At 45.6% G+C, this 11,283-nt stretch overlaps 1 protein-coding gene across 5 annotated transcripts; it reads right to left on the bottom strand.

The window, feature by feature from the left end:
• Window positions 1-592: 592 nt before the first annotated feature.
• znf384b (zinc finger protein 384 b) lies at window positions 593-11,245 on the bottom strand. Of its 5 annotated transcripts, XM_036538174.1 has the most exons (13): window positions 10,787-11,242; window positions 9,254-9,321; window positions 8,617-8,878; window positions 8,251-8,373; window positions 6,841-6,879; window positions 5,899-6,068; window positions 5,494-5,567; window positions 5,382-5,385; window positions 4,590-4,753; window positions 3,041-3,208; window positions 1,812-1,890; window positions 1,501-1,659; window positions 593-997 (listed from the first exon to the last, which is right to left on the bottom strand). In XM_036538174.1, the coding sequence occupies exons 2-13, from the start codon at window positions 9,317-9,319 to the stop codon at window positions 593-595; spliced, it is 1,713 nt and encodes a 570-aa protein (XP_036394067.1). In that variant the 5' UTR covers window positions 9,320-9,321; window positions 10,787-11,242. The 5 variants fall into 5 exon arrangements, with proteins under 5 accessions (XP_036394067.1, XP_036394068.1, XP_036394065.1 ...); XM_036538175.1 differs by lacking the exon at window positions 5,382-5,385 and having other exon boundaries at window positions 3,041-3,195; window positions 4,745-4,814; window positions 10,787-11,245; XM_036538172.1 differs by lacking the exon at window positions 5,382-5,385 and having other exon boundaries at window positions 4,590-4,814.
• Window positions 11,246-11,283: the final 38 nt, after the last annotated feature.

Below are 11,283 nucleotides of genomic sequence, written 5' to 3'. Positions count from 1 at the left end.
TCATTACAGCCACTTTTATGAATGTAGCTTATCAGGGAAGAGCAAGATATAAAATGACAAATGATAAAAAAACAAACAAAAAGAAAACCTAAAGAGTCTTTCTCCTCTTCACTCTCTGTCCTTTCATTCCTCATCCATTCTTTCTCCCTTTCAATCACTCAGTCAGGCCATCACTCTCTGCTTTCTGCTGCTGCCACCATCCTCCCATCAGACAATAGAAAAAAATACAATTAAACTAGGCATAATGAAATGATAAGTAAGAAACTAGTAGAAAAATCATCTCTGCCGCATCCTCTCCATCCTTCCACACTTCTCCTGTCCAACCTTGTCTGTCTTTCCCGTTTTTTCCATTGTGGATTCTCATGTATTGTTTCTCCTGTCCGTTGCTGGAGGAAAAAAAAAAATCTTCCCAACACCAACATTCTCTTTCCAATTCCATTATTATATTCTCAGCTTCAATATTCTATTTGCCTCTTCAGAGCCTCCCTCTCTTCAGTCTGTGTGCAGGTAAACACCCCATTCTTGCTTCCGTCCTCCCTCCGTCTCCCCTTCTCTCCCACCTCGCCCCTGTCACCCCCCCCCCCCCCCAGCTCTACGAGTTGAGGTGTTCCACCTGGATGGCGGAAGTGGACACGGTGAGGCAGAGGTCCTTGTGGGCGGTCAGGTCAGCGACGGTGACCGGCTTGTACTGGATGTCCCCAGCTGACACTGTCTTGTACTGGTGGAGGTCGAAGGAGCAGGACACGCCCTCTGCCTGCGGGTAGCTGTTGGGGTTGCTGTGGTTGCCTTGGCTCTGAGCCTGCCCGGCTCCTGATCCGCCCCCGCCTGCCGCCCTGCCCTCGCCCCTTTCCCCTCGGCCCTGCGCCCCTCCCCCGCCAGCCTGGCCTTGGCTCTGTTGTTGCTGTTGCTGCTGCTGGGATTGCTGTGCAGCGGCGACCGTGGCGGCTGTAAGGGGGTCTGGGTTGTGTTTCCTCATGTGCTTCATTAGGTACGTCTCCTGAAAGAGGAAGGAAAAGAGGGTCAAAACAACACATATGGGCGGACGAAGGGTGCTTTCATGTACCCCTGCTTAATTCACAGTGGAGAGACATTGGCAGCTTAACCTAAGCTGTGTGGCATACATTAGTCTGAAACCTTATCAATTAGAAATTAGAGTCTCAACAGCTGAATGAGGGGCATCCCCTTCTGGTATCTGGAATTTCCATTGACATTAAAAAATAAATTCTGGCATTCTAATATGAAAGCAAACCATACTATTAATCATCTAATGAATCAATCTAGGGCACTGTACCAGAAAAAGATACACGATGAGCAACAATGCATATTAAACTTCATGGGTGAATTGGTAACGATCCCCAGACAATGCTACTGTATGTTAAAGCGAGACGCTTCTACACCCCACTCAGTAAGAACAGAAATACACTGTGTTGGCAGAACCCCAGGCTCCTCCCACAACCTATGACAGGGGTGGGGCTTATAGGTAGCGGGATGAGGGCGTACCGAGGTGTAGGTTCGATTACACAGGCCACAGGAGTAGAGCTTGGCGTGCTTCACTGTATGGGTGCTCATGTGCACCTCCAGGCTGGTGGCGTCCGTGTAGCCGCGGTTGCAGTTGTGGCACTTGTACGGCTTGTCCTTATTGTGCTGCCGACGGTGAGACTGACCACGTAAAGAGAAAAGATGCAAAAATTAGGATCTTACATATGTATACACACACACTGCAAAACAATATATTCTCTGCAGCTGAAAGACACATGACCTATGCTACTGCATAGTTCATGAGCAGACAGTCTCAAGTGTGGATACATTACCTGTAGGTTGGATAGCTGGGTGAACGCCTTCTCACAGCCCGGATGCACACATTTATAAGGCCGGTCACCAGTGTGGATCCTTATCAAAAACAGTCAATAAATTACAATTCTCAGCAATCCTTTCACGTGAACATCTATCTCCATCAACCCCAACCTAAAGACAAATTTGTAGGTACTCTAGTCCATTAATCGACAGTAAAATCTTTGTGACCTGTTATGCAAGTAGTAATTCATGTAAATTAGGACATACATGAACTATTACATATAGATGTCTTGTAGAAAGTGTAAATCATGTCCAGACACTACAGCACAAGTGCAAAGTTTTGTCATCACAAGTTGTCAGATTACAGTGTTTGGTACATGCAAAGCTGTGGGCAAATTCTTGAGAAGCGCAAATGCAGTTCTAACCTACTGTAATGAGCTGTCAAAACAGAACCGAGAAGTACAAAGAGAAGGAAGAACATGTGGAAGACAGGGGCGCGTGCTTAAACCATTCCAGTCACTCGGAGGAAACTAACAGCACAGTGAGGGTGCAGTGAGCAGGAGCCCTGCGTTTTTTTCTTTAGTGAAAAGCACAGAGTGTAAGACAAAGGAGGTTATGCTAAAATTACACCATGTATTTAGAATAAAATGTTCAGTTTTGGCCACCACATTATAAAAAAAGATTCAGAAGCACTAAAAAGCGGAGAAGCGCTGGGACTAATTTCGAGGTCTTCTAGAGAGGATTCAGAAAGGGGGACTTGGAGCAAAATGGAGAATCTCTTCAGCCTCAGTGAAAGTAGGGTGGTTATTTAAGTATTTAACATTTCAAAGGGATACAGAAGGTGGACTGTAGAGCCAATTTTAAACAGAGGAAATGTGTATATATTGGTTAAGAGTAAATTTTACACTGGTCTATGAAAAAAAACCTTTCCTTCAACACCCACTGTCAAGCTGAGTGACAAGATTCTTTCTACATTAAAGGCAAACAAGCTTTCTCATAGGTGTCCAAAAAGAAAATCAGAGCGTGTAATATAAGCTGAATACTTGTGTGTAGCCTGTAAACATCTCTCCATAAATTATTTCATGCACAACTTATGACGACATATTTTTGGCACTGTATCCATTGCATGCATGATTTTTTTTCCCTTGATATGGCTGCCTCTGTACCTCATGCAGAGTGCTGTTGTTAAAGTAAAGCGTGCAAAAGAAAGGTGTCTGTATGGAGAGTCAGCATCAGGGCCTCTTACCTGTTGTGCTGCTGTAGGTGACTGAGCTGCCTGAACGTTTTCTGGCAGTAGGTGCAGGTGTAGGGCTTGGCCCCGCTGTGGATGCGGATGTGCTGCGCTAGGTAGCTGGAGTTGGCGAACGATTTGGAGCAGTGGGGGCACTTGTGCGGTTTGGCCTCGGTGTGATTTCTAACAAGGTGGGGGGTGGGGGGGAAAGGGAAATGGAGAGAAGGGGAGGGGTGTCAGTCACCTGCGTCAAATCAAAGCAAAGCAAAGCAAAGAGCGTCCTATCAGATTCTGCACTGAGGACGACAGGACAAAATTCCTCTGTGTCTGAGTTGTAAAACACAGGACACAAAACACACACCAGGCACAGTCACCCCCTCCCTCTCGCTCTGTCTCTCACTCCCAGCAGACTCCAGCCATGGTGTTCAGTGTTTCAGTAAAAAAAAAAAAACTATTTTACAGCATGTGAGGGTATCTTTTTTTTTTCTCTTCGTTCCCTTTAAAAGCAAAATGTTAAAAACACAAATTGGCAAAAAAAAAAGGCACTGGGAGGAAAGCGTGGGGTGGGAAGCAGGAAAATGAGGCGGGCATTCAAAAAACGTGGGTGGAATGATGACTTTATTGGACATGCAATTTAATAAGACATTTTAAACTGCCCGAAAGGACAGCAAAATCCGAAGAGTGCAGAGGAAGAAACGGTTCCCACATCACACACTGGGAATCAGTAGAGAGACGGGTGAGGAGAGGTGAGGGCTGCAGAGATAATGGGGGTAGGCAGATGCAAAGAGGCGCACAGGAGAAAAACGGCAAAACAAAACCATTCCTGCTGTATCTCGGTGGAGTTTTTCCCCTCATTCCCAGCCCCCTCTGTCTGTCTACCTGCCTGCGGGTCCTTGTGTGCGCGCGACTGTGTCCGGGTGCGAGTGTGGATCAGTGTGTGAGAGAGGCAGCGAGAGGGGAGAGAGGGAGGGAGACAGACGGCAGGAAACACAGATAGCCGAACGGAGAGCACGGTCACAGACACAAGCAAAGATACAGACAGACCCATGGAGAGAGAGAGGAGGCACAGACGCATCCATACATGCAACAAGCGCCCGAACCATCACACACGCTCCAGTTCTCAACAACTCACATGAAGGACAGTTAGTCAACTGCATGCACTCCGTAAATGCATTCTAAGCACTTTCGATACTTTCAATAACACATCAAAAGATTGAGGAAAAAAAAAAACATTGAAAAAGGCTTTTTTTTAAGTTAAGAAATCTGTGTAATCGAAAGAAATATTTCAACTAGGGCCTGTCATTGGCTCCACTCAACAAGCTCCCTCACTGCGACTGCCGTCCCTCACTGATACACCCCATGCTCTCGCACACCCTCACTGACATGCTCCAGAACACCAAACACCCCACCGCAGGCACCCCACACAGCACAGAGCCCCGCACAGCACAGAGCCACACACCGCCCCCACGCACACCATCCACAGGGGGCAACGCCTCTCTCCGCACACAGTCCACTCCACACCCACCACGCTCCACCACACAGTTGCCCGAAGGAACTGCAGTACCGTGTGTGCTGCTGTAGGTGACTGAGCTGCCTGAATGATTTCTGGCAGTAGGAGCAGGTGTAGGGCTTGGCCCCGCTGTGGATGCGGATGTGCTGCGCTAGGTAGCTGGAGTTGGCGAACGATTTGGAGCAGTGGGGGCACTTGTGCGGTTTGGCCTCTGTGTGCGACTTGGAGTGGATCTGCATGTCTGACTTACTGAAGAAGGTCACCGCACACATCCGGCACCTACAGGCGGAGAGACACACAGACAGGAAGGGAGAGACGGAGGGTCGCGGGCGTGGAGAGAGGGAGAGGGAGAGAGGGAGAGAGGGAGAGACAGAGGGAGAAAGGGAAGAAGAAAGAAGAAGGAATAGAGCAGACGGGGGAACCGTGGAGATGGGGGGGGGCAGAGGTGAGGCGGGGCCAGGGGAGCCACATGATAAGGGAAGGGATCAGAGAAACAGAAGGTGAGAAAAGCAGAAACAGGAGAAGAATGAAAGAGCAAGGTGAAAATAAAGAGTGTGAAAACAGGAGGAGGAGGAGGAGGAGAAATGGGGGGTAGTATAGAGCAGATGACAAGGTGTGTGTTCAATGCGTGCAGTAGTGTGCATTGTTGTGAGGCAGGATGTGTGTGTCGATACAGCAGAGTACAGTGCTCACACATCACAAACGGCGAAACAACATCACTTTCTACCTGTGGCAGTGTGTTTGCAGTGACGGCATGCATTGCAGCGTGTGTGGCTATTTACTACACAGGTGTGTGCAGATACAAGACCAGCATAACATAATCTAATATCCTCACTTTAAAAATCTATTTCTGACTTTCTCCCATCACGTACAGGTACGACAGCACAGGTGTGCAAACAACTAATGCATACAGGCGTGTAAAGATACGCAGTAACGCTTCAAACCTTCTCCATCTTACCTATAAGACTTATTCCCGTCTTTGCTGTGGTCGTCCTCATCGTTGGAGAGGTCGTAAGGGTCAGCTGCGTGGTGCTGCAAAAAAAAAAAAAAAAAAAACAGCGCATCAATAATTAACCAACTCAGTCTCAACATGAAAAACAAGCAAAAACAACATATGTAACACCTGTCAGACACCAGCTGCAATCCACCGCATTACGGCATCATAATGATGCATAACATCTGCTCCATGGGTCATTGTAAGAATGATTTAAAAGTATGCCGTTTGATTGATGCTGGATGCAGGTATTTCAAGAGCAAGTGAGCCATGTGCTCACTTTAATATACTCAGTCAGTGCATCTAGGGTGGGCGCTCTTATTCCGATAATCTCGCCGACGTGCTGAACAGAGACTGAATGGCAGTTACCTGCCCCCCGGAGGCCAGGTGAGCCAGGATCAACGCGTCACTTCCTGTGGGGAGCGTGTGGCCAGTAGTGGCAGGGCCCGCCCGTGGCAAAACTGACTTCTTCTTCCTGCCCCGCTTTGAGGGCGTTGGCATGACGACTGCTGGGGAAATGGTAACGTCCTCTTTCTTGTCTGGAGAGACACGGCAAGGAGGAAGGGGAGAAGGTAGTCCAATTTACATACCGTCTTCCTGCACTTCACTGCCAATAATTAGACTTGGAGGATTTCAACTTCTTTATATATGCCATACATTTTAATACGCTACCTAGATATAAACTGATCTGCTTAGATTTAATCTGTAAGATCTAATTACAAGATAAAGTGACATCAAATAATTTAGCAATTGTCGAATGACAAATTATTCCATTGCTTGTTCCAAAAAATTCAAACAAAATGCCACTCTGTTCATCATAATAAATAACTGTATGCATGTACAGCATTCTAGGCTTACAGCCTACAGGACTGAGTTGGAAATACTGTGTTGTGCAAGTAAATAGTTAATACATATCATAAAACATGATATGTATCAACTATTTACATATGTACATATGTATGATATGTAGTTTTGCTTTTAGTTCCTGGTACCCTTTTGAGGACAAACAAGCAAATGCGTCATCTCATGAACTCAAAGGCACAGCCCATAATTAGAGCTTCACAGTACAAGTAAGGAAACATCCAAAAGGTCCCAGTGTTAACTCAAGAAAGGCCAAGGAAGGCAGGCAGTGGTTGTTAAAATGTTCTGAACCCACAACCCTTTGCAGCTGCAAAAACAGCAACGCTGCGACAAACCCTTAGTTTGAGAGCAGACACTGCTGAGAAGGCACATGGGGAAGGTACACCCTCAGCATGTTGGATGTTAAACTGACATTACGCCGCACCGTGGCTGTGTGGGGTGGGTACTTACTGCTGCTGTACAGGTAGTGAGAGGAGGGGCAGCCTGCCTCTGATAAAAATGGGAGAGAAGAAAAGACTCTCAACACACTGAGCTTGGTCTCACTGCCACAGTAGGGCGCAGCTCAGACCAGCGCTGGTGTCAGCGTGTGGCAGTGTAGGTTTGGTGCGAATCCTGCTGGCGGTATGTTTCAAGGGTAGCACTGGTGTCAGAGTGCAGCGACATAAGCGGTTTTGTCAGTGAGTGTTTCATTAGCATCTACGTTAGCATGCTATATGATCAGTGTTAGTGTCAGTGAGGTGGAGTTAGTAATGACTGCAGTGTGTTGTGTAGTTCACTTTTAACTCAGTGTACTATAGATTTTATCTTTGACACCAGTATGCTGTAAGGTCAGTCTCACTGTGCAGTATGGGTACAGCTTGCCATAGTGCTGTAGTGTTGGTTTCAGTAACCTGTATGGTCGGTACTACTAATACTGGTGACAGTGTGGAACAATCTCAGTGCTGGCCTCAGTGAGGATTATGTTTAGCAAGCTATTGGTTTAGTGTGGGCAGTAGGATGTAGGTACAGTATTGTTGATACTGATCATAGGGTGCAGCAATGTTAATGATGGCCTCAGTGAGCTGTATGCTTAGTGTTTCTGTAAATGCACAACTGTGTCAGCTTCAGTACACTGTATGGTTAGTTTTACTGTGAGTGAGCTTAAGGGCTGGTGTTACTGTTCATGACAGCAGTAGAGAAACATCATGCAAGTCTAATGAAGTACTATAGTAATGTATGTGTATTATACTACAGAAAGCCTGCCATATTTTAGAGCTTGCTCTTTTCAGACATCTGAATCCCCTAAACCCTGAAATGTTATGGTATCAATAACATATGGTAACAATTTGATTACAACAATATTGTCCAACTGGATTCTCAAGTGGTACATCTGGAATTCTGTAGCTAAATTCTGAAGTATTGTCAGTTGAGGGTCTCTTTAATCATTTTTCCCCATACAAAAAGATGACCATGATACAGATACATGATAGCAGTAAGCCCCTTGAAGGAATTCACAAACTTTCAGGATTCTCTCTGCACCAGAACGACATCAAATGTAATAAGCAAAAGTATGTAACTCAATTCAATGTACAATCAATAAAGAATTCTACTTCTGTAACAGCAGACTGCCACTGCTCTGCTCCACTGGAGGAAATATTGAGTAAACAAAAGTAATACTGCACCATTCACATACAGATTCTATTTACAGTAAAAAAATATATGAAAGGTCATTGTTTTAGTGATTCTTTCAAAGTAACACATTCCTTAGGTCAAACTGATGTGAAGGAGTCAGTGAATGACCAAAAACAAAAATAAAATGAAAAGTGCAAGCCCTAAACTCTTTCTGACAGTTCTGTTCAGCACCTCAGCAGTACGCATTACCTGGGTTTGGGGCGTGCAGAGTGGACACTATCATGGTGGTGGTTGGGTGTCCGGACACAAAAGACTGCGAGGAGGAGGGTGGAGAGACCAGCGTGCCCTGGGGAGTGGTGATTACAAGCCCCGCTGTATGGAGAGAAGGAGTGGGTGAGGAACCAGCACTTCCAGTCTGACTCAGTGAGAAGTGACACACTGTGACTGATTAGACTCATAGAGACAGTCAGAATGACAACACAGTGGCCGATTTCTGACCCACTGATATACAAGGAGGGATTCAAGTGCAAATGTGAAAGACAGCCACAGACAGTAAGGTGTGCAAGTACGTGCATGCGTGTACACACACACACACACACACACATATATACACACCTGCCGTCATGATGCCTGTGGAGGGCACAGGCACCACGGTGATGTTTTGGGAGGTGTGTGGTGGGTGCAGATGCCCTCCGCTTGCCAACGAGGTGCCCCCTCCCCCTTCCTGCTTTGGTGCCCGCCCCCCAGCTTCCATGGCGACGGAACCCGGCACAGTTAGCACAGCAGTGGGGTAGTGGGAGGAGGAGTGGGGGAAGGAGGGGTTCTTGTCAGGGCCTAGCTGCTCCTTCATTTTGTTCAGAAACATGGCGTTTTCAATCTGGGGGAGGAAGAGGGGCAAGAGGTGGAGAGAGGAAGAGAACAGAAGAGAGGGAAAGAGGAAACACAGGGATGGATGAGGAGAAAAGGAGACAGGGAGAAAGAAGTTACAGCAATTCTAACTAAATTGTAATTATGCTCAAAAATATTGAGAGATTTGTAAATTTCTTGATACACAGAAAAGCTTTACAAAACACATTTAAAACGTTACTTTGAGTTATAATCAAGTAATTCGCTGTTACATTTTGCTCCTAGTCAATAGCTCTTTCTCTGTGATAGAAAACATTTTGAATATGCACCGTTATTTAAGTAGGGTATATCCCTGAAATAACTACTACTACTAATAATGATACTAATAATATAATAACGTCCTTACCTGTCCTTGCACTGTAGGAACGGGAGACCAGAAGTATGAGGAGTTAAAATGGGAATCTTCCATCATTCCTACAATCAACAACGACAGCTGTTTTAATATGAAATGCTGTCACTAACACAAATTCCAGTGGTCCTTCCTCATCTTTCAGGGTGGCAGGCAGTAAAGCGCTTCATGTGTATCAGGGCAGAGGAACAGCGCTTGTCGCTGTAGCTGTATGGTCATGTACTTCTACCATTGCTACCTGACCAACACTCATCTGTGAGCAAGTGCGCACACGTTTGTCCATAGTTTGGTCTTTCTTTTACATGCATAATCTCACACTTGTAGCCTTATAGGTAAATCATATTGGTTTTCAGGGCATGCATTCCGGGTGCTGCATGCCTACATGACACCTCCCCTCCGTCTCTCTCCGCTGCATCCTTACATCCAGTATGACCAAACGAATTAGCTCACTACACACAGTTCGTCAATTCAGCAGACTGCGTTAGTTATGACACGAAAATGTTGGAAGGGGGTCACTGACAAAAAGATGCTTCACCACTGTCAATACCAGTGGATGGATGAATTGCAGTCGGTACCGTTTTATAATGGAGCGTCTGTTCCTGTTTCAGGTCTACCTTGAAATTAAATTTGCTAGCACAACACCCTTGTGGTGAAACTAGCTATGAAAATGTGATTTTGTGTTCAAAATACCATACAAGAAATGCACGCAAAATAAAAACCACAGGTTTTGCATCCTATTTTTTTTTTACCCGCATACCTAACTAGCTAATTCCCGCTTCTGACAAAACAATCGCAGGCTGTCAGACGATGGAGCGAGCTAGCTATGGCAACAGTAGTCAGTGGAGATATCCAACTAGCTAGTCAATATTATTTGCTATCTAGCTAGCTAGCTAACGTTAGCCAGCTACCTTGCTAGTTACCTATCGTTAGCAATCTAGCTATTGAGCTAGCTGAGATTTAGCTAACGTTATAATTATTAGCTATATAACAGAACAGGGCAGTTCAGTGATATGGTGTGTTCACAGTGTATATATTGAAACAACGTTATGTGGATGACAAATTGCTTTCCACTATTATTTGAATTTATTAGGCTCGTTTAGCTCGCTAGCCTAACAATTTTCCCGGGGGATACATGACAGATTATAAATTAAAAATATTTTATTTATTTACAGTCCGACACTGCCCGAGAAAGAGACTCCATTTCTTATAGTAGACAGCTTGCTAGTTAGCTAGCTAACTATTAACGACTGTTTGAAAAAAAACGAGACGTCCGTTTGAAACCAATATTATCTCTGCCTCTCTCTCGTCCCTCGTCTCTGTGAAAATAAAAAAGCAAAAAAAAAAAAAAAAAAAGCTCGAGGATAAAAAAAACGAACACAGAAAAAAACTGTCGACGACGAAGCCCCAGCGCGAGGCAGCCTCACACAGACTTCCGGCTGTCGAGACAGAGAAGAGAGGCGGCTCGCGCGACTCACCCAAATTAATTATCAGGGAAAAAAAGCAATTGAGAGGGAAATCTGCGGTAATTACCGGTGCTGACAACTCTCTCACCCTCCCCGGGGCTTCCTCGGGCCGGGACAGTTCGGAAACTCCGTCCAAATCCGCCCGAACCCACAAATTCGCCGAGTTTTTTTCTCCTTCGAATTTTTCTATTTTTTTTCTTCTCTTGCGGGGCTACCCAACGCGTCTCTGCCACACTTCCTGTGAATAAGGTCAAAAAACAAAGGAGGACTGGTTACTGCCGATGCAATTTCCGGCAAGTGAGGTCAAACATCTGACTGGAGGGGAAAGATGGAGGAAAGGAGGGGATGAGAATGACGACCTAACTTCTCGTTGTGTTTGCTTTAAACAACTCCCATTTTACGTGCAAACTCATGCTACTACCCCCTTGATTGATGTGGAGGAATGTCATTGTTTAATGCTGGGCTGAAAATCAGTTATTAATGGGAAAACAAACATGCAAAATGAGGGAAATCTCCATTTTGACTTCCTAGGTGGTGATCTGCGTGAAGGTTTGCGAAATGTAG

Source organism: Megalops cyprinoides, chromosome 10 (assembly GCF_013368585.1).
Source record: "Megalops cyprinoides isolate fMegCyp1 chromosome 10, fMegCyp1.pri, whole genome shotgun sequence".
Taxonomy (NCBI): domain Eukaryota; kingdom Metazoa; phylum Chordata; class Actinopteri; order Elopiformes; family Megalopidae; genus Megalops; species Megalops cyprinoides.
Note: the sequence above shows the minus strand (reverse complement) of the source record. Positions and strands in the feature narration are given on the sequence as shown.